At 37.5% G+C, this 27,088-nt stretch overlaps 1 protein-coding gene across 4 annotated transcripts in view; it reads left to right on the forward strand.

Moving 5' to 3' along the window:
- USP6NL (USP6 N-terminal like) overlaps nucleotides 1-27,088 on the forward strand; it is a 167,799-nt gene that overhangs the window by 124,201 nt on the left and 16,510 nt on the right. For all 4 annotated transcript variants that reach the window (XM_025445607.3, XM_049100898.1, XM_025445605.3 and 1 more), the window contains 8 exons: nucleotides 827-934; nucleotides 6,789-6,898; nucleotides 9,327-9,375; nucleotides 10,869-10,989; nucleotides 13,998-14,092; nucleotides 14,757-14,822; nucleotides 14,914-15,013; nucleotides 17,390-17,542. In XM_025445607.3, the coding sequence (XP_025301392.3) occupies nucleotides 827-934; nucleotides 6,789-6,898; nucleotides 9,327-9,375; nucleotides 10,869-10,989; nucleotides 13,998-14,092; nucleotides 14,757-14,822; nucleotides 14,914-15,013; nucleotides 17,390-17,542 (802 nt within the window). The remainder of the gene's footprint in view (nucleotides 1-826; nucleotides 935-6,788; nucleotides 6,899-9,326; nucleotides 9,376-10,868; nucleotides 10,990-13,997; nucleotides 14,093-14,756; nucleotides 14,823-14,913; nucleotides 15,014-17,389; nucleotides 17,543-27,088) is intronic.

A 27,088-nucleotide genomic window follows, 5' to 3' on the forward strand; every position in this document is an offset into this window, starting at 1 on the left:
TTAAATTATTAGCTTTGAGGAAAAAAGATACAGTTATGGGAAGATGGAGAAGTATATGGAGTCTCAAGATTCATAGAGTGACAGTGTACGAGAATCCACAGAGTTGACCAAACCAATGATTTATTCCACATTTAATTCAAAAGTGATCTCAGGGTATTCCTGAAGAACTGCCAACATTGAAAAGAGAAGAGGGAAAGGGGAGAGTGGGATGGTGGTATGGAGGGGAGGAGACAGGCAAGGACAGTGGGTGGGGAGAGAACTGAAGATTGCTGGTGGCATTCGCTGAGTTAGGAGCTAGATGGGATATGTTATATTGATATATTCTGGAAAGCTCCAGAGAGAAGACTCTGCAAGAAAAGATATTAGGGCTTTACAGGATTCTCTACACTCCACGAAGACATTTTTGGGATAAGGCAACCTTTTTACTATTTGGAGCCTTTTAAATGATATATGGGGGAAAAGGAACAAAGTACAAAGCTAGTTAATGATATCAACAGGGAATGTGTAAAACCAGATGTTCCCACCTTAAAAATGAGCCCTGATTATGCTTTCATGCTGCCTGAGGAGCCCCTTCATAACGCTATGAAAATACTGATGTCCTAGGCATCCTTAACCTTTTTTTGTCTAGTCTGCCTTTCTGTTATTCTGTCTCTCTGTTAGAATTGAAAAGTAGAAATGATAGGATCCAAGTGTGCTCTGTCAAAATGTATCAGTTATCATGGATACTTTGAAAGTAAGGGACTTAACAACATTAGTTTGATTTGAGGAATCAATCTAAGATTTTTTGGTCATTTTATAACCTTTAATTTATATTTCTTCCAATAAGTTTCATAGGAGAATTTACAAAGGAATCCCACTCCAGCTCAGGGGTGAAGTCTGGGCTCTCCTTTTGGAGATCCCTAAAATGAAAGAAGAGACAAGAGACCTCTATAATGTGAGTATCTAAAGCTAACTTGTTTTTTTGAAATTGAAAAATAAAACCCATTTTCACTTTCAAGGTGATGTTAAGATATACATATCATTTGAAGTTATATATATTAAAATGATGCTACAGATAGTTTTTTTAAGCCTATAATTTTCTTCATTGTTTGGTTTGGTGTAATCTATTTCCTAACTTTCGAATAAATACTTCAAGTGAAATGTTATTTTCTATACCAGTCAGTAAGTATCCAGTGTTTTTCAACTACTTGAAATGATCAACATTGGGGCATATTCGTGAGGAAAATATTGACTAATACGTGGTCATAGCTGCCCATTTGCATTGTAGTGTTAATAGATCTACAGTGTCCCTTGTACACTTTGTGGGAAAACCGCAGTGGGATTCAGTTTACCCAACAGCTGCCTGTGTGTGCTTGACTGTTTTCCTCTGGTTGTGAAAAAAAAAAAAAAAAAAAAAAAAGAATTTTCCTTCAAGACTAGTAGGTATCTCTAGGTTTTGTTATTTATTAACCGAAATCAAACTTTTGACTCAGTGATCAGTAATACTTTCCTTAGATTAGCTAATGCATTACATTTCCCTCCTTGTCATCTCATCTATACTCTTCCTGAATCCAAAATTTTTGTTTTAAAGATTTTATGGGGAACCCTCGGTGGCGCAGCGGTTTAGCGCCTGCCTTTGGCCCAGGACGCGATCCTGGAGACCCGGGATCGAATCCCACGTCGGGCTCCCGGTGCATGGAGCCTGCTTCTCCCTCTGCCTATGTCTCTCTGCCTCTCTCTCTCTCTCTCTGTGTGACTATCATAAATAAATAAAAAAAAATTAAAGATTTTGTGTATTTATTCATGAGAGACCCAGAGAAAGAGGCAAAGACACAGGCAGAGGGAGAAGCAGGCTCCATGCAGGGAGCCCGACGTGGAACCTGATCCTGGGACTCCAGGATCACACCCTGGGCCGAAGGTGGCACTAAATCCCTGAGCCACCCGGGCTGCCCCCAAATCTAAATTTTATATTAAGCTTTGAAGGGAATGAGTATCTAAAAATCATTTTGATGTATGTTCCTCAAAAAATGTATATAAATAGAATAAAATGGATAAAAGAAAAATTATTTGTAATTTAAACCCAACACCAGTTATAAAAGGAGCTTTGAAAGACTCTTGATCTTTTCTGTTCTTGGCTATTTGGGCCCTTCACGGACTATGAGTTTATGTCTTAGGGTTTTAGAGTGTCAAATTATTTTAGTCTGTTGATTAGGTATTTCTTTTTAGCATCATAGTTTTAGAGTGAGTATTGAAAATAGTGTCTGAGAAAACATAAAATCTAACCCCAACACCTAGCAGAGTGTCCCTGGTGTTTGGTAGGTGCTCATTAAATTCTTGTTTAATTAGTGAGAGAAGACAGTTCCTTTTCTTTAGCATGCTGTATTTGTTTCCTCGGGCTGCCACAAAGTACCAAAACTGAGTGGCTCCAAATAGCAGCAGTGTCTTCTCTCTCACTTCTGGAGGCTAGAGGTCTGACACCTGAGTGTGCCAGGGTGCCAGCAGGACACCTCGCAGGGCTCGGGGCAGGATCCGTCCTTGCCTATTCTTGGCCTCAGGGACTCCTGACGCTCCCTGGTGTTCCTGGGCTCAAAGCTAAGTCAGCCTGCTGTCTTCCTCCCTCTTCGCTCAGCCTTCTCCCTGTGCATATCTGTGTGTCTCACCTGATAAGGATTCCAGTTATTGGATTTGGGGTCCACCCCGATCCAGGGTAATGTCCTCTTCACTCGATTACAGCTGTTAAGACCCTATTTCCAAATCAGGGCAGCTGATAGTTTCTTTGTAGACATGAATTTGGGGAAGGGGCACTGTTCAACCCAGCATACACCCTAATGGCAGAACTGTGCTTTCGATGATCTTCTAGACTTTTTCTACATAGAATAGAATGATCTTGGCACTGGTTAACATGAGAGATCCATTTGGCAAATGCCAGTCATATAATAACAACAACAACAAAATAACTTGCCTGCCAGTACTTTCAAGGTATTCTTTCCAATACTATCATATATATATATATTTTATCTTTGAGTTTTCCTGTCATTATTATTTGATGATCTTCCCTTCCCACTCTTTCTTACTCTTTCTCCAAAGATAACACGAGTTGCTCTCCAAGTTGGAACTTCAGGAGGAATAGAACTACAAAGATTTTTCTTGGGTGGGTGAGACAGTCCCTGGCTCCCGAGCTGGTGCTCTCATCTACTACTTCCTCCTGTTCTTTTAGTTGTACCTTAGCGTCATTTGTGTCCTGTCTGTAGTGTTATATCTCACAGATGGCAGAAGTTCAGCCCATCCTGGTCAACGGCCTCTCCTGCAGCCTTGCTGTTGGCCAAACACACAGCAGTATCTCTGATCTTTCATGTAAATGCTCTCCACCGTATTTCCACCCTCGGGTTTATAGGTTCATTAGATCTTACTGCTCTTAAATAAAGTGTATATTATTCTTGTATTATTGTGCCACTCATGGGTCTCAACCCACCCAATCTCAGAGATAACTGTAGAAGCTGCTTTACCTCCTTGCACTAAGATAAGAAATATGCTTGACTTCCTGTATTGTGTAGATTCGTTGGTAAATATTCTAGGACATCATCTTTCTGACCTATTTTTTACCTACTTAACTGGAATTTGCTTCTGTCTTAAGGCCTTTTTATGTTGGATTTTCTTGTCCTCTAGAGAAACGGATACTATATAGAAGTATGTGGGTGTTTTTCTGCCTTTGAACTAAATTTTATTTTAAAGCACACTTCATCATGTCCTGTCAGACATTTTCTTTCTATGTTTTGACGTCTCATTTTTTTTACCAGCAGGCCTGTAGAACAATAATTGAAACCTCTTTCCTTGCCCATTATCTTAAAAAAAAAAAAAAAAAGAACAAATATGAATAGGCATCTTAATAGATTTTTTAAAAAGATTTTTTCTATTTATTTGAAAGGGAGACAGAGATAGTGGCAGAGAACACAAGCTGGGGAGGAGAGGGAAAAGCAGACTCCCCACTGAGCAGGGAGCCCGATGTGGGACTCCATCCAAGAACCCAGGATCATTACTAAAGGTAGATGTTTAACTAGCTGAGCCACCCAGGTGCTGTAGATTATCATTTATAAACTAAATTTTGGTAATATCTTCTGGACCAGCCTGTATTAGCGATAGCATACGATAATGTTTTAGTAGTCATGTGATTCTAATACAATACTATAAATATCTTCCTATGTATTTAGAACTCAAAAGTATACTGTGGTTATTCTTCATGATTTTAAAAGCTACACAAGCTGCCCTTGTTTGAGCTCCCCCCTCAAAACACAGGAGTACACATAGTCACAAAACAACACATACACACGTCTTCCAGGTAGCCTACTTCCTTCTATTTTTAGCTGAAGTCAGGTTTTAGCAGTTATGTTTTCATATATATTTATTGGAGTTGATTAAGGCAGAGATCTGTATCACCAGCACATGGTAAACGAGTCAGTATAACATATGCATATAGATGCATGATTATACGTCAGCATGGTTAAGTATAGATTAATATCTTACCTCGTTAATCTCTTACCTCGTTAAACTTGGGAGATTAAATAGTCTCACTTCACTCCCTCTCTTCAAAATGCCACGAAATTGACAGCAGGGAGTTTTTGTAAAGGCGAGCCCGCAAGGAATAAGAAAACAGGAGAGAAGATGGCTGCCAGTGTCTGCAAATGAGAATCCAGACAGACACTTGTAAGCTTAGCAAACCTGAGAAAATGGAATCCTTGGCTGGAGGATTTATATCTCAGAATCTCCAAAATGCTTGGGAATTGTCAACTGCAGGTACCTCTGAGAGGGGTGAGGGGGAGCTCAGAACAGTGGAAGTCGTCCAGAATCTGTTGCAGAAGCAGTGAGAGCCCCGAGGTCCCTCTGCTACCCCAGCTCAAGACTGAGGTGTACCATTTGGAAAGAATGAACCAGAGGGCCTCTGGACCGGAGAGGACCCAGACAGTGCTGAGGTGGGGCTCCTGTGTTGATGGGGGTGCACGGAGGAACTACATATCCTGAGCTGGGGACATCTCAGCCTCCTTGCTCACGCTACACCCAGAACATTGGCGACCAGGTGCTCATCTTCCTGACAGGAGACCAGAAGAGACTTCTCTGGGGAATCTGCCCAGCCTGAGAAAATAAAGCCAGAGATACTGACTTCAGGGGAACCCCACTGAAACTACCCAGCCAGATCACTCTGCAGTTGAGACACGATCGTGAATCCCCACCTCTGCACACAGAGCTTGCCATCAGCATTTTAGTGTTCTACTTTTAAATGTAAGCAGATGACAACATACCACTGTTCACTTGAAGGCACTAACACGAAAGAGAAACAACAACTGGAAGAAAGAAACTTGTAAGAAATAGACTATAGAGCAAGAAGAAAACTTAGAAAAACGATTGCAAGTACCTTCTGAGGGATCAAGATAGATCCTACATTCGTGAAGCAAATATAGAAGCCTATAAAAAAGGAACCTTTGAGAACAACAAAAGAACCTATTAAATCATACAAAATTATACTAGAACTGAAAGGTTTTAGAGAAAGTTTGAGAGTAACAATTGAAGGAATTTCCCAGGAAATAGATAGGAAATAGATGGTAAATTCAAAGAAATGAAAAGTAATAGAGAAAAATGTAAGAAAGTTGAATGACAGCCCAATAGGTCCCACACTGTAATAGTAAGAGTTCCAGAAAGAGGAGGTGGGAAAGTGGGCGGGAGGGATGAGGAAATTGACAAAGGAATTACTTAAGAAGTTTCTCAGAACTGAGATAGGAGTCTGAGTTTATAAGATTGAAAAGATCTATCAGGTGCCCACCCTGTGGATAAAAGTAGATACAAATCAAGCACAGAGATGTAAAGTTTCAGGATGTGGAGAGAAAAGTGACTACAAGCTTCTAGAGAAAAAGATTTTACATAAAGAAACCAGAATTAGAGTGGCAACACTGGAAACTAGAAGACAATAAAGGCAGCAAAATATCTTTTGAGCAAAGATATTTCCCAATTTAGAATTCTAAAACAGCCGAACAGTTAAATGAGAAGGAGGTTAGAATTATCAGACGTTCAAAGTTTCAAAAAAATTTATCTTCCGTACACCCTTCCACAGGAGCTACTAGAGGATGTGCTCCCCTAGAACAAGGGAATAAACCAAGAAAGAAAAAGATGTGAGATCCAGAAAATGGGATCCAAGCGAAGGAAGGCCTAGCAGAGGGTGAAGGGGGACCCCAAAATCCCAGCTGTGCAGCAGGTCCAGAGGTCCAGGAGCCCAAGCCTAGGGCGGGACCAGAGGCTCTGGAGAGGTGTCTGCACGAATTTGAAATCGGAGAGTACCTTTTCCATTGGAACAATGCCAGAGGAGATTGATGGAGTTTAAAGTGAGTTTGGGATTGGATTAGCAACAAGCTTGTAGAAAATGAAGCAAATCAAGAAACAAGGCAATGATTAGTTCGAAGGAAAACAAAAATACTGTGCTGGAAAGAAAAAGGAAATTCTAGCAGACTATGTGGCTCAGCCATGAAGAACTTTTACATAGACTTAGCAATGCAAACTCCGAAAGTTCTTCATTCAAAATTAAAATCTTAACTGTATGTTAAGAGGAGAGGGAAAAGGCGGTGGGAAGGGGGAAGGGATGGGTGGGGGAGAGCTGTTTATTGTGTGCCTCTTCACATTCATTGGTGAACCACGGGTGTGATTTTTCTAAACTGAAACAGGTTTTTAATGAGAATTATTTTATGATTCATTATTTTAATGAGAATTATTTTCAACAGCTGATTTCCAAAAAATATACTTTATTCCTCTCTTTGTTTCCTCTTCAGAAATTAAAACACAGAGCACGGGGTTGTTCACCTGATATCAGACAAATAGACCTTGATGTCAACCGTACATTTCGGGACCATATTATGTTTAGAGACAGATACGGTGTTAAGTAAGTAAACTTTAAGTTATGAAATATAAATAGCATTTGTAAATAGTGTTTACTAAAGTCTTTGTTAACTTAAAACATGAGTAAGTAGAATGTCTTACATAAACTATAATTTTGATGCAGGTCCTAAAGGTTTAAGCTTTTGCAGATCATTTGGTCCATGTTGTGTGAAACCTAGGATCTAGGTTAACTTAAATTTTTAACCTTTGACATAGTGGATGCTATACAGTTGATAAAGAGTCATTTTATGATCTGGGAATTCTTAAAAATGTAGTGACTACTTTTATCAAAATCCTAGTAAAGAAATTGGAGATTGTGTTAGTTTTTGAGAGCCATGATCCCTAGAAACTTGACCCCAGTGCATAGCTGGAACTACAAAAAAAAAAAAGAAAGAAGAATGAATGAATGAAATGAGAATTCCGGTTTATGAATGAGAGGTATAGTTTTGTTGACATCTGTATTGGCTAAGTTCAACAGGAGAAACAGAAACCAGTAAGACCTGTGTTTTCAGAGATTTATTGGGGAGGAATCAACTTGGTAGTGGGGGCTGACTAGGCAAGTCCCATATCTGGAGGACAGGCCAACAGGAAGGACAGTCTGGAACTCCTGAGCACAGGAAGAGCCTCCCCAGGGAGGCCTCACATCTGCTCTTACATCCTTTCCTGTGATTGAATCAGACCCACCAAGATTGTTGAGGGTAACCTCTCCTACTTAAAGTCAAGTGCTCATGGATCTTAATCACGCCTACAGAATGCCTTTCTCTTTTCTTTTCTTTTCTTTTCTTTTCTTTTTTTTTTTAAAGCAATGTATGGATTAGCTTTTAGATATGTGGGGGTTGTAGCCTAGCCAAGATGACACCCGTGGTGTACTGATCATTACAGTACATCCTTGTCCACTCAGTTTCCAGATACGGATAATAGAAGGTCATACTTTTGCCTAACATGAGACAACTCTTTTGCCTAGGACTGAAACTAGGCTAACCCTTTCCCCACAAGAGGATGCAAAGTCCTTGGTGATGTTTACTCTTTGCTTTGATATTCTAAAGCCAAAATACTGCAAGATAAAACTCTTTGCTTTGATATTCTAAAACCAAAAGACTACAAGATAAAAATTAACCGTTAATAATTTAATATAGCTAATATGTTAGATGAAAAGGGAAAAGGAAGGAAGAAATCAAAATATTTTTAAATACATATATATGAACATAGTCATACCAAAATAAGGAAGAAATGCTCATAACAATTATAATCATCATTTCTGTGGCTGGGCACATAGTTACTGATTTCCACTACCTGTTTCGTATTCCCTTTGCCCTCCACAGGCACCTCAGTTGGTCATGGTTCTCTACCTGGTGGGGTGACCTGAATTTAATTCTGGACCATTAGCAGTCTTGCCTGAATCAGATTGCTGTAGTTTTCCATTGACTTTAATCACAAGGCTTAGCTATACAAGAGAAACCCTAAGTATTTTCCTGCCTTCTAGGCCCACTCTTTCTTACTCTTATTATGTAGTAGCAACTCAGTTTCTCCTTAGTACTCAGGATCAGTTGCTTCAACCCATACGGTCACCTCCTTCTTTGCTTATTGATTCAGAGGCACGAGGAGCCCAATGTGATTGGGTAGAAATCTCAATTTCTAGTTCAGTGGAATCATCATGTCTCCTGGTGGAAACATTTCTCCTTTTGGAACAAGGGACTCCTAGACCAGTAGAACTTAAGGCTGATAGGATGGGAAGCAAACATTTTGCTGGTGGACTACTAGAGATAATAGTGGGTAGAGTCATCCCCATTTGTGGCCCTTGAATCTTGGACCCCAGATTTGGCTTTAGGAGAGAGAGCAGAAGATATTGGAGGCAGAGTGTGAGCATATACAGCCTCCCAGATGATGTTGCCCCCGCCTGGCAACATTTTACCTTTCTGCCATGTAACTGAGGCTTTACAAGACCTCCATAGTTCTGCCAAGCTGACTGCTCCTATGGGGATGATTTTATATTGAGAATAGTTCAGTGAAGGAGGGCAACAAATTTAAGAGATTGTGAAGCCCTTTGTGATTTTTGCTATAAATTCTATCAGAATGAATGTCAGGGGCATCTGGGTGGCTCAGTCAGTTGAGTGTCTGACTTGATTTTGGCTCAGGGTTGTGAGATTGAGCCCCTCATAGCACTCTGTGCTGGGTGTGGTACCTGCTTGAGATTCTCTCTCTCCCTCTGCTCCTCCAGCCCTTAAAAAAAAAAACAAAAAGAACGAATGTAATCTAACCTTAAATATAGACTGTATAGAGTATTGCTTACATTTGAGCTTGGGATCTTCTTTATTACACTAGTACTTTTGTTTGGATTATCTATTTTCAGGCAAACATTTTTTTAAGTTTATAATTTTTAAAAATATATGAAATAACTGAAATATATTCATTATAAACTTTCTTTTCTCTAGGCAACAGTCCTTATTCCATGTTCTTGCTGCATATTCTATTTATAACACGGTAAGTCAGATCATACCCAACCACGGCTCTTTGAGTTGTTTTCTGAGAAACTGGAGGAACTCTTTGGGCACCCCCTCCTTCTGTAGATCTTTCCAAGGCTCCTCTGGTGACCCTGGGATCTTAGAACCAATTCAGAAATGGGAAAAACCACTGTATGCCAGTGACTCATTTTTCACCCTCTTCTGAATTGTTTTGTTATGGTGTTTTTCTTGTTTTTATTTTACATAATAGCTCTAAGAATGAGTAGTGCTAGAAGTTTAGGAAGTTGGTGGGCAGATTAATTTTTGCTCGACCCTTGCTCACCCTTCAATACCTCTAGGAGGTTGTGTTTTGGGGTCACATTTTCACTCGGTGAGGTCCAAACAGGAGATCATGTGTACCTACTTGCTAAACCTAGGAGTAGGCTGAAAGTAAACTTTTTGGTAATGGAACATGTTGTTCTTAATGTACCTATCACTCAGTGTGAGGTGGTAATTTGGGGAAAGATCACTTAGTGTTGGACCTAATGATGTTAAATGCTTGTTGACTAGGTTCTAGGGAGGACAACCTTGAACCTTGGGTGTGTAATTTCTATTAAAACCTTTAAGTTTCGAGAAATTTCAAACTAGGGCAAGTTAAAAAAGAGTTTATTAAAGGCCTTTTCATAGAAATGAAGCAATAGTTGGGTTTCATGGAAATTGGAGCTGGAAAGTGAGAAGTCTTCACTGAGAAAGAGCTACACTTTCTAGCTCTTCTACTCTGGGACCACATAGTAACTAATTATCTCTGTAAACTGTTTGTTCCACTGTTTCTCTCTTCATATTGCTTTCTCTGCCTACTTTTCAGTTTTCCCATTGGCTAAAATGCCCACACAGACTTAATACGACCATTCTGTTTAAATGCATCTCACCGTCTGATTACAGATATCTTGGGGCGAGTATGTGATTAGTCCGTGCAGCCGATTAACTGTTCCCTTGGGGTCAGGTGACCTCTTCTCCTCCATCAGGCCCAGTTCATATGGCACAAGCAGGGAATTTGGGGAGAGTAGGCAGTTCTCAGAGAAGGGGCATAGACTGCCTGGGTATCCTAAAATGTGTCTCTCTCAGGCCAGGAAATCTACAGGAGACAAGACAGCAACTTGGGAAGGGAACTGTAGGAGGAGAGAAATTTGCCAGCATTTGAACAAAGAGGAGGAATATTGAACTGAGAATAACATAAAAAGGAAAAATAAACTATTAGTGCTCTTTACAGAAGGTATAGTGGTATTGAATAGGGCACAGTAAAAATACATACAGCTTTATACTTTGTCCACACTTCTACATTTATTCTTGAATACCAATTTATTTTTATAGTATATAGCTTAATATCATAAAAAATGCAATCTTTGTAGAATTGCCCATTATTTAATGTGTTTAGGCATTTTCTGATTATTTTGTAGGGCAGGTTTTTGTATGTGCATATGCATATAATTGGATCTTAAAATACCTGGTTTCTTTGTTCTCATTTATCTTCAGGAAGTTGGATACTGTCAGGGGATGAGCCAGATCACAGCTTTGCTCCTTATGTATATGAATGAAGAAGATGCCTTCTGGGCCCTGGTCAAACTATTCTCAGGCCCCAAACATGCCATGCATGGTAAGAAAACCCTATAGTTTACCAAAAACAATAAAAACAAGGAAGGGGAAAAAAAGGTAAATTAAAGCAAAGTCAAACTTTGGAAGATGCTTGGTAGTGTTAAGTATAGAAACAATGTCTGAGGGCTTGTTCGGTCAGTTAGTGTTTGTGAGTCATTTCTTATGTCCTCCTTCTTTATTGAACATTGCTAAGCTTTTCTGTTCACATTTATATGCCTTTATTTTTACCTCAGGGTATACTATTGGCATTTTGAAATTTCTTCCTTACTTGCCCCCGGTCAGAAGAAACTAATTTAATTTAGGTTTGGAGCAATTTAGGAAACGCTGTATTACTGGGAGAAATATAGGATGCCTTTGACCAAAACCTTAGACTATCATACAGTTATCATTTCAGTGAAATGGTGTTTTGGTTCTTTTAGCTAAAATGGATTCCATTTTATGATAAAAGGCTGCTGATAACATGTTGTAGTTACTTCATTATCTCAAAACTTGCATGAGTTTTTGGTTTTCAAATTAGAAGATTGTTTTTAATAACCTTTCCTTTGTATCTGCCAAGCATATACAAGAAACTTTATAGAGTTTGGTTTGCATCTTGGTAATAAAAATGGCATTTGCCCATTTCGTGCAAAATTATCTTCCCAGTGCCACCCATGTAATAATACCAAATTAAAAACAAATTTTTAACACAAGTCACTCTAAGAATAGATCATCTAAGTTCTGTTTGTGAATAAGTTTTATGTGGTGAGGAACCCACCTCATGTTTATTTTTATTTTTTATTTTTTTAAAGATTTTATTTATTCATGAGAGACAGAGAGAGAGAGAGAGAGAGAGAGAGAGGCAGAGACACAGGCAGAGAGAGAAGCAGGCTCCATGCAGGGAGCCCAATGTAGGACTCAATCTTGGGTCTCGGGGATCACACCCTGGGCTGCAGGTGGCACTAAACTGCTGCGTCACCAGGGCTGCCCCCGCCTCATGTTTAAAGTGATATTTTAACATTTTCAGAATTATGATTATAGTCTATTAATTTACACATTCTTACCATGTAGTTTTTGTGGTGGTATTTTGTGTGTGTGTGTGTGTGTGTGTGTGTGTGTGTGTGTTTGTGCAATGCGCCCATGTGGACGTGCACAGATTGGACCATCTCCCTTACTTTTCCTTGTGAATATTTTTTTTTAAATGAATACTATTACTAATGATAACTGTTTCTGGACACTTTGGATCCCATCAAGAGCCTCCAAAAGTAAAACGCAGTATATCAGACTGCCATCCAACACGCAGTATCATTTGAAAAGACATCTTGAAAAAAAATTACTTTCCCTCATCCATCTCTATTTTGCTTCACCAGGGAATGGTGTTGCTGATCTGTGTTGAAGTACAAAGTGATGTTACAGTTTCAGTAGTATGTAATTCCGTGGAAGACTGCCCAACTCTAAGAAAGTCATTTCTTTTGAACATACCTGATAGCTTACTTTCAGCAATTGTCACCAGTCTAATCTATAAAGAAATATTAATTTTACTATCCTTATATTTGCATTTACTGTGCAGTTTAGGTCATTATTTTGGTTAAGTTTGTATTTAGAGATATTTGTAGATCTGCCTATGGAATTTTATCACTGAAAGTTGCCTCAGTTCTTTGCATCCCCTACATGATACTGACGTCATTTATAAATGTACAAAATAAAGTGAGGGCTGAAGAAAATGAGATTTTAAAATATCAAGTCTGGGATATCACGAAGAAGTGAAGTAATGTTAGTTATCTTAGCATCCTTGAGTGAGTGTTTATTACTGAGGGGCATTACCTTTTTCAAAATGAGACTTTTTCTTGAAGTTCTTCTAATTGCCGTTCCTATCACAATTGACCAGGAGAATGGCACAGATAGATATACTTTTTATGTTTATATACATTTCCTGGAAAATGTTACTATGGGAGGAATAGAATCTCTATCTCTGGAAATATTCACACACATAAGTATGTTCCTTGGGTTCTTGGAGGAACACAGTTTCACTTTTTGGAAGCAGATGTTCTGTGGGGAAACAAATGAGACTCTAAGATCAAGTAAATCTGACAGAGTGAGTTAAACAAAGTTTTAGTTTGTAAAACATGTTAGAAACATTGAGAAGCCCATATCATTATGAACATGCCAGAAGGGTTTGTGGAGCACACAGTACTTCCTCTGGATTCTTTTTAAAAAACATAAGATATCTATTAATTAAGTTACACAAATCCCGGGTTGGAAGGAGAAATGATAAAAATCTGTTGAGTATACATCCTTTTTATTGGAAGAAATAAAAAGAATATCTGAAAGGAAACTTGTAAATAAGAATAAATGTGAAGTTCCACGAATTAGATGCACAAAATCAGTACTCAATCGATCAGTACTATTTATAATTACTTACTTCCTAGAAATCTTATAGACTATGTTGTTTAATGAGATGGGATAAATTACAGTTTCTGATTTAACATTGATCATACTGTGCCAGTATGTCTTAGCTGATGTCAAATATCACAGAAGGGACTAAAAAGTGATAAAAACTTTGGAAGGACAATATTAATGAAGCTAGAGTAACCCTGAAAAAAGCAATAAAATGTTGGTTATGTAGCATAATGATAGTAAAACAAAAGTCCTCAAGATTTTAGAATAGCTCATAAAACATTTGCACATTTAAGATATGCTTTAAGATCTTTAAGAGAATAGACAATCCTGATAAATGGCTTCTGTTTTCATTTTTTTTAGTTTCTAAGTTTTTCTCTAATTCAGAAATATTCTGCCCTCCTTTGTATTTTTACAAAGTTACAGGAGCTCTTTAGCAAACAAGTACAAAACTGCAAGTTTTTTTTACCCGGAGCTCACACTCAATTATTTCCTTGATGGGGAGGACAAGTATGTTAGTAACTATTGGAGTTTTGTTGTTGCAGACAGTTAAAAATGAAAGAAATGAGTTATATTTTAAAAGAGGGGTTTTGTTGCTATTGTTTATGAAATACTGTTTTTATGTTTGTATTCTAGGCTTTTTTGTTCAAGGTTTTCCTAAACTCTTGAGGTTTCAAGAACATCATGAAAAAATACTGAATAAGTTTCTATCCAAGCTTAAGCAACACTTGGTAGGTAGATGTAACATTGACTTATGCCCACTTACACCAAGAATAAAGCTGGAAGAATTGAGTGCAGCCTTCGGTCCCAATTGCTTTATTGATGTGCTGTGTTGCCCATTTCATTTACTATACAGTTATAATTCCTAGGTGTTTCAAGAGCATGAGATTTGTGAAATTTAGTACTGATGAACCATCACAGCCCTAACTCGTAGGATCAAACCACTTCTTTGCAGAGGATATATACAAATAGTACAGTTTTTAAAGATATATAATTTCTTAGTAATTTTGGAGGCTGTTTTATTGCACCAAAAGGACTTTAAGGGTCATACAAACTCGTCCTTAGTGAACCATATACATGCTGTACTATAAAGCATGATAATTTAGTGAACAGAGGTACTTGCCTGTAAAATACATCGTAGAGAATCAAAATGTTGTATTACAATCCTATAGAAGAAGGATTTATTCCTAAGGTGATTTCCAAAGTGAGATTGAAGGAGAAAGCTAGGGTGAGGAGAAAAACCTAGAAATACTCCAGCATGCAAAAAGATTTGGAATGAAACAGTTTTATGTTTAGCTTTGACAGCTACCTCCAACAGCTTTCCTAACTCTGAGTATTAGATTGTCATATTTTGTTTGCTGCAATCCAGAAATTTGAAGTCTTTGTATTTTTCAGGATTCTCAAGAAATCTATACAAGTTTTTACACAATGAAATGGTTTTTTCAATGTTTCCTTGATCGTGTGAGTATTTATTTACAAAACCATCATAGAATTATAAATACCAGGTGAGGGTGAACTGTTAATCTTATCTCTGTTTTGTTTTTAATTACAGACTCCCTTTACACTAAACCTCAGAATATGGGATATCTACATCTTTGAAGGAGAACGAGTTCTTACCGCCATGTCTTACACAATCTTAAAATTACACAAAAGTAAGGAAATGTTTAAGTATAAAGATTTCACAGAGATCAAGGCTTGATTTAACTCTGATTTCTTATTCTTCACCTGACTTCAGATTCATTTTCTTTTAGGGATAGATTTTAAAAAATCTTGAAAGTCAATCATGTTCAGTTGGTAATTGGCTTCCATTGGTTCTTCCTCATGTCTAGAAGCCAATTACATTGCAGGGGTGTTGTTTTTTTTTTTCCCAATTTCAGTTTCATTTTCCCACTTAAGTAGTAGAATACAAAAGTTGGTTTCACTAATGATATTATTCTTACTATTTGTTCCCACATTCCTAATATTGCTTTTCATCATTATGAATCTCTGGTTTATAATCAGAGAAGAGAGAAACCAAAGAAACCAGGCCCTTAGTTAAAAAGTCCAGTTATATTTTCCATCACTGTTTCCTCCATCCAGGAAAAAAAACCACTCAGCTCCAAGCTGTAGACCAGAGATGGGGAACCTTCTGCTCATCTCTCTGCTTGACTTGCATCGTGGCCTCTGGGGCAAGTACAGTCACTGTCTCTGGTTGTTTAAATGCAACAAAGCTTTAAAAGAGTCTTCAGCTGCAGTATTTCAAGAGTTCTATAAACTTGGCATACAGTGCCTTACTTTAAAATCAAGAAATGAGAGTTTTCTTCTTGAATATGAAGAACCTTATTCATCTTAAAGCCTCAGTTCAGCCTTTAAAATTACAACAACTCCTAGTAACTCTTCTTGTAACTCTGCAGGGAGGAGAATCATTGAGAGCTTGAGAACTTCACAGAGCACTTCCAGTCTAGGTCTTACAACATAGGTTCACATTCATTGATCATTCTCCTTTCTTAGGTTATTCTTGCATGACTCATCTGTTCAACTTCCCAACTAAATTATAAGCTAATTGAGTATTTGGGGTCATGTTTTGTGAGGTTTTTTTCCCTGCTGTGCTTTGGCGTTGTTCTAAGTGCATTTTAGGTATTTTTAGTTATTTGATTGCTTACTTGAAAAGCATGACTTTGGATTATCCAAACTTTAGAGAGAAATGAAAACTCCCTGTAAAATCAGATTTGTATTGTTTATCCTGAAAGATAAGGAATCAGAGATGCTGTGATTCATTTCCCTTATACCCAATCCTCACACCTCCAGCACACAAACCACAGCACCTAGAGAACTGCTTCCCAAGACCCACCTCCTCCTCTTCTCTTTCCCTCCCCTGACCCTCCTATCCTCCCCACATCTTTTCTTTCTGGATTACGAACTGACCAAGATGTGGAACAAAAGTATATTTCTTTATTAAAATATGTATGTATTGATTTAATGTTCACAAAACAGCGAAAAAGTGGAAATACGATGTTTTATTTCTCCATAGCTCTGTTCTCTGTCCTAAATTATGTTTTATTTATATGAATCTTGATTAACCTTGGCAGGTGAAAAGTTTCTTCACCTTTGCAAATAAACTTTAAAGCATAATACCTACTTTATATCCTGTCATATCACCAGACTAAATAGCTGTTGGAAAAAATGTGTCTGCTGCTATTTGTTTTTTTTTCTGTTGGGAAGACGAAGCTCAAGGTCTTGTATGAAGTTTCTTCACCACCATATGAAGCTTCAAAAACTGTGTCTGGGCACCTTAACCAGTAGTTAGCTAAAGCTCCTAAGATTTTGTTCTTGTTTTTTCCTGGTTGCCTTAACAATATTTCGAGACATTTATTATGGGAGATTTATCACACACTGGTTTTAAATTTTAAAAAAATTACTAATAACTTAAATGTCCAGTATTAGAAGACTAATTTAAGTGGATTACAGTACATTATAGTATATCTGATGGACTCAAAGTATAGTTTTTTGAATTGATACTTGTGTACACACATCTACTTGTAGGGCAGTGGCTGGCTAGTAGGATCATAGCTGACTTTTGCTTTCTACTTTGTAATCTGAATTGTTTTAAATAAAACTAATTTTGTAAGTAGAAATAAAAATCAAGTTAGTAATCCAGATTTTTTTGGAAATTCTGTAACTGTAAAAATAGATTTGAAATGCGTTTGCCTATGAGAGGTAAAACACCATGACAGTAAAACAAAAGCCCTCATGTCAAGTGCTTGCTCTGGGTTCATATTAATGTCTAAGGTGTGATATTCTTAAATGAACTGATGAAATGGTATTTAGCAGTAATTTACTTCTCCCTGTCTTCCCAAAGAGTAGATGTGACTGCTTGGATATCAGAAAATACTTTTATCTTACTGAGTGTCAGTGATATTCACAGTGCTATGTGTAAGTTGAATGCCGTGCCCATTTTAAAAAATACTGCACCAGAATAGAATACATTACCTTCTCACCCTGAAGTGACTTTTGACTCAGCATCTGTATTTTTCTCATTTTTTTCTTAGAACATCTAATGAAGTTGTCTATGGAAGAACTTGTAGAATTTCTTCAGGAGACTCTGGCAAAGGATTTTTTCTTCGAAGATGACTTTGTAATAGAGCAACTTCAGATTTCTATGGTAGAACTAAAGCGTGCAAAATTAGACCTTCCAGAACCTGGTAAGAAATATTCAGACACTTTCTATCTAAGTCATAATTAACGTTGGGAAATGGCGCACAGAACACGGGCCATTTCTGTTTCAGAACATAAGCATTATGGTGTACTCGTGATATCAGGCAAGCTGCTATGGCTTTGTGCTTATTTTAAGAAAAAGCAAATAAATGCATTAATGAAATCTGCTTCTCCTACCTAATAGAATATCCTATCTCTACTTAAATTTAGAAGGTTGGATGGCAAATAACACTGATCAGGAGAAGTAATCGTGGCGCTTTAAATGAGCATTAAACAATGACCTTTACTTTCATCATCTCATTTGTAAAACCATAGCAGAGAAAGTAAGAGATCCATTTTGTAGAAGAGGAGGACACGCATGCTGAAGAGCTTCTGTCTGAAGCTATAGAACCAGCTGAGGGTGTTCTCTTGACACTGGAGTCCAGGCTTTCTGACTGCTCTCCAGGGCTCGTTGCAGTGTGGATAATATATTTTGTTTGCTTATTTCAAAACCTCTCCTAGCACCTCCATGTAGATTTTCTGTGAGGCCCTGTGCGGGAGATTGGGCAACTGAAGAGAAGGGCATGCTTCTTGTCTTAAGGTGCCCACAGGCCAGACAGAATTTATATAACTGATAACAAATGAACTGTAAATAAATAGGATAAATTGGAGAAGGATCAAAGGAAGGGTAGAATGAGAGGGAAGAAAAAAGAAAATGTGGAAAATCACAGCAGGAATAACTCAAGAGTTTTGACCAGATATGATTTGACAATGAATGGTTTCCAGAGAAAAAGTCATTATCTGCCTGTTTCCTTTCTTGTGTTTTTTCCAGTGGCTGGGTGTGGTAAGGCAATAGGGAAGTGGAAGAGCATGTTTGAGAGGTGAAAAGTAACATTACCTGTTAGGCCCTCAGGTAGAGTTGAGGTAACATTTCCCCATCAGTGTGGCACATATTTGGATGTCTTCTTGGATGTGTCCGTACAGAACAAGCAGATACACATTCATGGAAAGCACATCTTCTTCCCTTTGGTAAAAACCAAGATGCTATGCTTTTAGTTACTTCGTTTTGAGGGGTCTAGTCAATGTTTCTCTTGAGTTTGTTCTGGATCATCAAGATTCACTAGAAAACAAACTGTTGGGATCCCTGAGTAGCTCAGCGGTTCTGCGCCTGCCTTCGGCTCAGGGCGTGATCCTGGAGTCCCGGGATCGAGTCCCACGTCAGGCTCCTTGCATGGAGCCTGCTTCTCTCTCTGCCTGTGTCTCTGCCTCTCTCTCTCTCTCTCTCTCTCTCTCTGTCTCTCTGTCTCTCTCTCTCTCTCTGTTTCTCATGAATAAATGAATAAAATCTTAAAAAAAAAAAAAAGAAAACAAACTGTCACAGCAATGATTGATTGTGGTCAGAAGCCTTGTAAAGCCATCACCTTTGCAAAGTGAGGACACCCCTTTTGTGTTCAGTGTCCATTCCCTGTTGGTTCTTTACCATAGCAGGGAGCACCCGCAGGACAACAGTGGCTAAGTGTATTCTTACCATTTTAGCATTTATTTCAAAGTATCTTGCTTTTTTTAAAAAAGAGTCAAGACAAGTGTAATAAAAGACCTATATAGAGAAAATATATATAGTAGAACTATTTAAACATGAGAATAAAATATTGCAGAATAGGATGACTTAGGGTCTAATAGCAGCTATTATAGAATGCTTAGGATGGGCCACAGGCTACATGCATTATCTCGTTTAATCCCTAAAACTAGCTCTGAAAAAGTACTCACCCTCCTTTTATATTGAATAAACTTAGTAATAATAGTTTGTAAGATCTTCTTACTTGGAAATAGTAGAATGGAAATAGTAGAATGGGATCGGGGGGAGGCGTGGATAAAGGAGAGGGAAAGATAAATAATACCAGGCACATTGGCTAAAGTTTGCTTTAATCAGACTGAGAGTTAGTGGAAAGTGGTGAGGTGGCTCTGTAATTTGTAGGACAATAATCTGCCTTTCATCTGTATTTCTACTGTTAAACATTTACTTTCTGGGCTTTGTGCTCTACAGCCTGCCCTGTGTTATCCTCTTTAAATTATTGCAAGCTGTATATGGAACATTAAGGTAATTAAGATAATTAAATTGTCACCGTAGCAAGAAGTTTTAACATCCTATCTATCATCTTAAAAACACACATGAGCATGTTATTTCTTTGTGGCTCCTTATGAGCTGCCCTAGTTTGCAGTATGTTTTCCCAGACCCCCACACAACGCATGGTATTTTAAATTGCTAATTTTTTTTCTGGTTGGTTATAGTCTTCCATTGTTTTGATTCTCATTTCTTTAATTTTGATTGAGTGTCTTTTATTTTTATTGGGCATTTTAGTTTCTTTTTCAGTAAACTTTCCCTGTTCATCTGCTGCCCATTTTTCTATTGCTGTATTCATGTACATTGTTCCTAACTAAAGAAATTGGCCAGTTTATTGTATGTGTTGTAGATATTTTTAATATAGAATTTTTTTTTTATTTTATTTTAGTCTTGGGATACCTGGGTGGTTCAGCGATTGAGCATCTGCCTTTGGATCAGGGCATGATCCTGGGTCTTGGATCGAGTCCCACATCAGGTTCCCTGCGAGGAGCCTACCTCTCCCTTTATCTGTCTCTACCTCTTTCTGTGTGTCTCATAAATAAATAAATAAAATCTTAAAAAATTAATCAGTCTTTATGACATCTCACTTCTCTGTCTTGGGTAAAGAATTTTCCACCTGCTGACTGAAAAAGTTTTTGGTTACCTATATTTTCTCCTGCAACTTTTATGTTGGCTTTTTTTGTGCTTAAATCTTTTCCCATCTAGAATTCCTTTTGGTTTAAGGGAAGAGTTTTAAGGATGTGTTTTTAATTTCCACAAATTTGTGAATTTTCCAATTTTACTTCTGTTGATTGACTTCTAACTTCCCCCTTTTGTGGTCAGAGAAAATACTTTGTAGAACATCTATCTTTTAAAATCTGTTGAGACTCAATTTGTGACCTAATATATGGTGTATCCTAGAAAATGTTACAACTGCACTTGAGAAGAATGTGTGTGCTGTTGTTGGGTAGAGAGTCCTGTTAATTCTCTTGGATCCAGTTGGTTTATTGTGTGGTTTATGTCCTCTGTGTCCTCATCTTCTGCCTGGTTCTGTCCTTTACTGTGGGACAGGTATTGAAGTTTCCAGCTATTATTGTGGAACTATTTCTCCCTTCAATTCTGTCCATTTGTCTAACACATATTTTGATGGTCTATTATTAGGTTCATACATGTTTGCTGTTTTTATATCTGCTTGCTGTATTGAACCTTTTATTAATATATAATGCCCCCTTTTTTGTCTCATAGCCTTTTTTAGATTTATAGTCTGTTTTGTCTGATTTAGTATAGCTGCCCCAACTCCCTTTTGTTACTGTTTGCTTGGAATGTCTTTTTTCATCCCTTCACTTTCCATCGGGTGTCTTTTATTGTTGTTGTTGGTGGTGGTGGTGGTGATGCTGTCGTCTTTTGATGTAAAGTGAGTCTCCTGAAGGTAACATACAGTTGGATTATGTGTCTTTTTACCCATTCTGCCAATCACTGTCTTTCGATTTGAAAGTTTAAACCATTTACTTTTAAAGTAATTACGGATAAGGAAGGACTTCTGTCATTTTACTATTTGTCTTTTTTTTTATACTTTATAGAATTTTGTCCTTTATTTCTTAGATTACTATCTTACTTTCCATTTGGTTAATTTTTTTATTGTGAAACGTTTAAATTACTTCTTTTCTTCTGTGTATATTCTATACCTGTGTGTGTGTGTGTGTTTAAAGCATTATGTTTAACATCCTAAAGTCATAAGTCTCTAATTTGGATTTGGATGAACTTCAATAACATATGAAAGCTCTGCTCCTTTACAGCTCAGCTCCATCCCCAGCCCTTTCAGTTAATGTCCCCAAATGACATCTTTATACAGTCTGTGCCTAAAAACATAAAGTAATAATTCTTTTAAATGCATTAGTCTCTTAAATGATGGAGAAAACAAAATGTGGAGTTATAAACCAAAGGTACAACAATACATGTTTTTAGACAAATAATTAAAAAAAAACTATTATTCTCTTAACTCATATAGAAAAACAGAAGTGAAGTTAAACACAAAAACAAATCATTGTTACAGTGATATTAGCTTTTATAATTCCCCATGTATTTACCTGTCTTGTGATCCTTATTTCTTTTTACACTTTTGAATTTCTGTGTAATATCCTTTCATTTCACCCTGCATCCTTGAGCATTTCTTTCTCGCCTTTCTTTTTCTTTCTCGCCTCTCCCTCGATTTTTTTTGTTTTTTAAGATTTTATTTATTTATTCATGAGAGACACACAGAGAGGCAGAGACATAGGCAGAGGGAGAAGCAGGCTCCCTGTGGGGAGCCCAAAACAAAGCAGGATCACCACCTGAGGCAAAGGCAGACACTCAACCACTGAGTCACCCGGGTGCTCCTCCCTCCACTTTTGTTTATCTGGGAATGTCTTAAATTTTCCCTCACTTTTGAAGGACAGTTTTACCAGATACAGGATTCTTGGTTGATAGTTTTTTTTTCCTTTTTAATGCTCTGAATATATTGGCTGACTGCCTTCTGACCTCCAAAGTTTCTGATGAGAAATCTACTTATAACCTTATGAGGATACCTTGTATATGTCAAATTGCTTCTCTCTTACTGCTTTCATGATTCCCTTTGTCTTTTGAAAGTTTGTAATGTGTCTCCATGTGAGTTTCTTTGAGTTCATTTTACTTGAAGTTCTTTGAGCTTCCTGTATGTTTATATTCATGTCCTTAATCAAATTTGGGAAGTTTTCAGCCATAATTTTGTCAGATATTTTTTTCTGTCCTGTCTCCCTCTCCTTCTGGGACTCCTCATAATGCATATGTTTGTCTGCTTGATGGTTTCTACCATCCCTCAGGCCCTGTTCATTTTTCTTCAATCTTTCTTTTTTCTGTTCCTCAGACTTGATAGTTTCCATTGTCCTGTCTTCTAATTGGCTGGTTCTTTCTTCTACCTGCGTAAATCTGCCTTTGGATGCCTCTAGTGATTATTTAATTTCATTTATTGTACTTTTCAGCTCCAGAATTTCTTTCTGGTCTCTTTTTAAGTGTTCTCTTTATTCATACTTCTATTTTGTTCATACATGATTGTCTTGACTTTCTCCACATCTTCCTTTAGTTCTTTGAGCTTCTGTAAGACACTTTAAAGTCTTTGTCTAGTTTATCTGCCATTGGTCTTTTTCAGGGACAGTTTCTGTTGATTTATTTTTTTCTTTTGAGTGAGCCAGGCTTTCCTTTTTCTTTGTACCTCGTTTGATTTTTTGTTGTTGTTGAGAACTGAGCAATTTTTAATCTAACAATGTGGTAACTCTGGAGCTTTCTCCATTTTCCCTAGGCTTCCTGTTTTTTGTTGTATTGTTTATTTGTTTTAGTGTTATAGGCTGTGTCTGTGCCAAGGATCCACCAGAAGTGTAAACTTAAATTCTTCTCAGCACCTTTTCAGAACCTTTCCCTGAACATGTATAATCACTTTCTAATTTTCTTTATATAGGTAGTTTATAGTTTTATATATATATATATATAAATCTGTATAATTTATATATATATATAATATATATAGCATATAGTTTTTGAATGTTCTAGTCTGTAACATTTGCCCCCCTTCCCCCAGAAGAGGGGAAAAGAAGGGGAAAAGATAAAGTGGAGGAGAAAAAGGGGACTGTCCCTTGAAAGTCCCTGAAAGTTACCCAGAGGGGCTTGCAAGGGTGGAGGAGGTGCAACAAAAATGGCCTCCGCCTCTTAGTCTGCACCTCTCTGATAGAAGCATCTATCAGCAGTCAGAGCACAGCTCTCCATTATCTGGAGGACACATTTATTTTGCCCATCCTGGCTCTCCAGGCTGCATACAAACTGCTCTAGGAACAAAGTAAAGCTGCCTGCCCTATGACCAGTGGCAGGGGAGAAGTCATGGGCAGTTTCTACAGTGCTGAGAGCTGAAATTGGCCAGTATTAACTGTGGTTTCTCATTCAAGCCTTCTCCTGGCTGTTGCAAGATTTCAACATATATGAGTTATATAAAATAGTTATAGAGACAGAGTCTGCTAGTGCAGTTGCTATCTAGGGGGGGAGACATATTCCTGGGGCTTCTTAGTCTGCCATCTTCCCAGAACCCTCTCTCTTTTGCTTTATTTCTAATGTTACATAGCAAGATCGATTCCCTCACATTTTCCAAGATTCTAAATATACAGTTATCAACAAATAATAGTGTTTTTTCTTTCTTTTAAATACTTACACTTTTTATTTCTTTTTCATCTTAAGATAGTATCAAACTGTTACTGTTTTTCCAAATTACAAAAAAAGGTAGATGTTGAGGGTTTTTTTTTTTTTAATTTTATTTATTTATGATAGGCACACAGTGAGAGAGAGAGAGAGAGAGGCAGAGACATAGGCAGAGGGAGAAGCAGGCTCCATGCACCAGGAGCCTGACGTGGGATTTGGTCCCAGGTCTCCAGGATCGCGCCCTGGGCCAAAAGCAGGCGCTAAACCACTGCGCCACCCAGGGATCCCTGTTGAGGGTTTTTTAAAGGTGCTTTTTAGGCACAAATGAACTAATCTTTTTATTTTTCTTTGATAAAAACCTTTTAGTATGGTGAGTTTTATTAATGTATTTTCTAATTGTTAATCATCATCAGGCTTCTTGGATAAATTTCACTTAATTGTGATCAATTATTCTGTTAAAGTACTGATGATTTATACTTGCTAATATTTTACTTAATTTTTTTGTTGTTATTCCTATGTGTGGTTGCATTAGTTAGCCAGCACTCCTATGTATTATTAGGTTATGATGGCATCATAGTTTGGAGTTTCCTGCTTCCTCTCTTCTGGAAAATTTTATGTGGCATTTAAATTGTTCCTTAGCAGTTTAGAATACACTTATGGGGCAGCCCCAGTGGCTCAGTGGTTTAGTGCCACCTTCGGCCCAGGGCGTGATCCTGGAGACGTGGGATCGAGTCCCACATCAGGCTCCCTGGATGGAGCCTGCTTCTCCCTCTGCCTGTGTCTCTGCCTCTCTCTCTCTCTCTCTCTCTCTCTCTCTGTCCCATGAATAAATAAATAAAATCTTTAAAAATATATAAAAAATAAAATATACTTATGAAGGGACGCCTGGGTGGCTCAGCAGTTTAGCGCCTGCCTTTGGCCCAGGGTGTGATCCTGGGGTCCTGGGATTGAGCCCCACATCAGCTCCATGCGTGGAGCCTGCTGCTCCCTCTGTCTATGTCTCTGCCTCTCTCTCTCTCTGTCTCTCTTTTTCTCTCTCTCTCTCTCTCTCTGTCTTGAATGGATGAATAAATGAATGAGTGAATGAATGAATGAATGAAATAAATAAATAAATAAATAAATGAAATCTTAAAAAAAAGAAGATTCTCTTTTAAAAAATACACTTATGAAGCTGTTTTAGTCCGATATGCTTGTTTGTGGGGAATCATTCTTTGATAACTTTATGCTTTCCTGGTTATTGGTTATTGTTTTACTTGTTTTCTGAGGTCAGGGTGAATCATTTATTTTTTTCTTAGAAAGTTGTTCACTTCAGTTTCTAAATTTATTTGTATAAAGTTTTATGGAAAGCTTTTCAAACATACACAAAAGAAAGAGCGTTAAAGCCCCCCCCCCCAGGTATTTATGTATCCAATTATTATTGAATAATTTTTAAGTGAAAATAAAGATCTCATGATATTTCACCCTAAAAACTTTAGTCTCTATGTCTAAGAAGCAAGGACTTTCTCCTGGCTAACCACAGTGCCATTGTCAAACCTCATAAAATTAAGACTGTTATTCTCAACTATTCTAACACCAATTCCACATTAAAAGTTTTTCACTTAAGCCCCAAACTGTCATAGCTGTTTTCTCCACCAGGTTTTAGCCAGGGACCCATCTTGTTTGACATGCCTGATAGATCTCTTATTTGCACCAGCATTTTCCTCTTCCTTGCTTCCCACCCTTACCTTCTATTTTATTCCGTTGTGATTACATTTCCCATTGCCTTGTAGAATGAATGTCTCCTGTTTTGGAGTAGTCTAAATTTCCTTTACAGTAGTCATTTAACTGGCTCCTGTAGCCTCTATATTTTCTATGAGCTAGAAGTTAGATGTAGAGGTCTGATTAGATTCAGATTAATTAGGAGGCACATAATGACTAATTTCATTATTATCCGTGGCACTGCCTGATCTGGCTAAAAGGTAGTGAGAACCAGAGCTCTTTCTTTTAAAAATAAGATTTTTTTCTTTTTTCTTTTTCTTTTTTTTTTTTTTTTTGCAAGAACTTTTCAACTAGCAAGTGATCTGTGGCATAATGTTTTTAACATTCTACAGGTATCAATTTTCCTTTGAACCTTTCCCATAATGGTTTTTAGCTTCCATGAAGAATCCTTGCCAAAAACAAGTATTTCATTACAGGTTGTAAACTATTTATTTTCAAATTCCATTATTTCTTTTACATTTATCAGCAGATTTTCTTCTGCAACAAAGAGTTCTCTCTCCTTCATCAACAGGGGCTCCTTAGTTACCCTAAGATGTATTTCCTACTGAAAAGGCATAATAAATGCTTATTAATTGTCTTCTGTTGCCATTTTTCAGAGTTTGGAGTTGATGTTCTTGATTATCTCCAGTGGCAGAAAGTGAGCTTTTGTTTTGGCTTTCTCACCGTGAATCCATGGAATTTGATATATTCTTAATGTTTCAATCAGATATAGTTATTATTGTTTTAATGCTCACATTGCATCATCCTTTTTTTTTTTTTTTTTTAAGGGGCATCATCCTTAGACTGATTTCTGTGTTCCTCTGACACAACACTGATTAGTCTTTGAATATGTCCTTGCTTTTATGTGCAACAAGATATTTCTGGCTTACCCTAAAGATCTGCTATTCCTCAGGTTTATTACACAAACAATTTATGAGTATATTCTCATAAGAATTCTAGATAATCTTTGCAGTGTGTTGAGTGAAGTACGACGGCTTTCCATCACTTCAGTTTGGGGAAGATTTTTTTAGTCCTTTTCTTTTGCTTTTACATATGAACTTGTCTTTAAAGCACATAAATTTACATAAACATACACAGCTTTTTCATAGCTGTCTTTTATCAACAAATGTTTCCTTCCTTTCCTAATGTGCTGACACTGTTTATCTTTATGTCCTTGTTTGTGTTGTTAGTCTGTTTATTAGGAGTATATCAAGCCATTCCTTGGTGTCGCTGTTCCTTGATGTCGCTCACCTGATTTCCATCTGTGTCCTGTCTTACGTTGTTTCTGACTTACTGATTCTGTCCCGCCTTTCTTTTTGACCACTGCTTTACATGGGTAAAGTAGTAAGAAAGTTTCAGCTCTCAATCCCTCGATGTGAGTCAACTCTGAAGACCCCAGTTTAAATATATGTACGTTTAGTTGCCATGTAAAGTATTAAAATGACTCACCTTGTTTCCTGCATGCCCCCTAGGCTCGAAATCTCGAACTGTCCCTTGATTCTCGTCAGCCACCTTCTGT

Source organism: Canis lupus, chromosome 2 (genome assembly GCF_003254725.2).
Source record: "Canis lupus dingo isolate Sandy chromosome 2, ASM325472v2, whole genome shotgun sequence".
In the NCBI taxonomy this organism is placed as follows: Eukaryota; Metazoa; Chordata; class Mammalia; order Carnivora; family Canidae; genus Canis; species Canis lupus.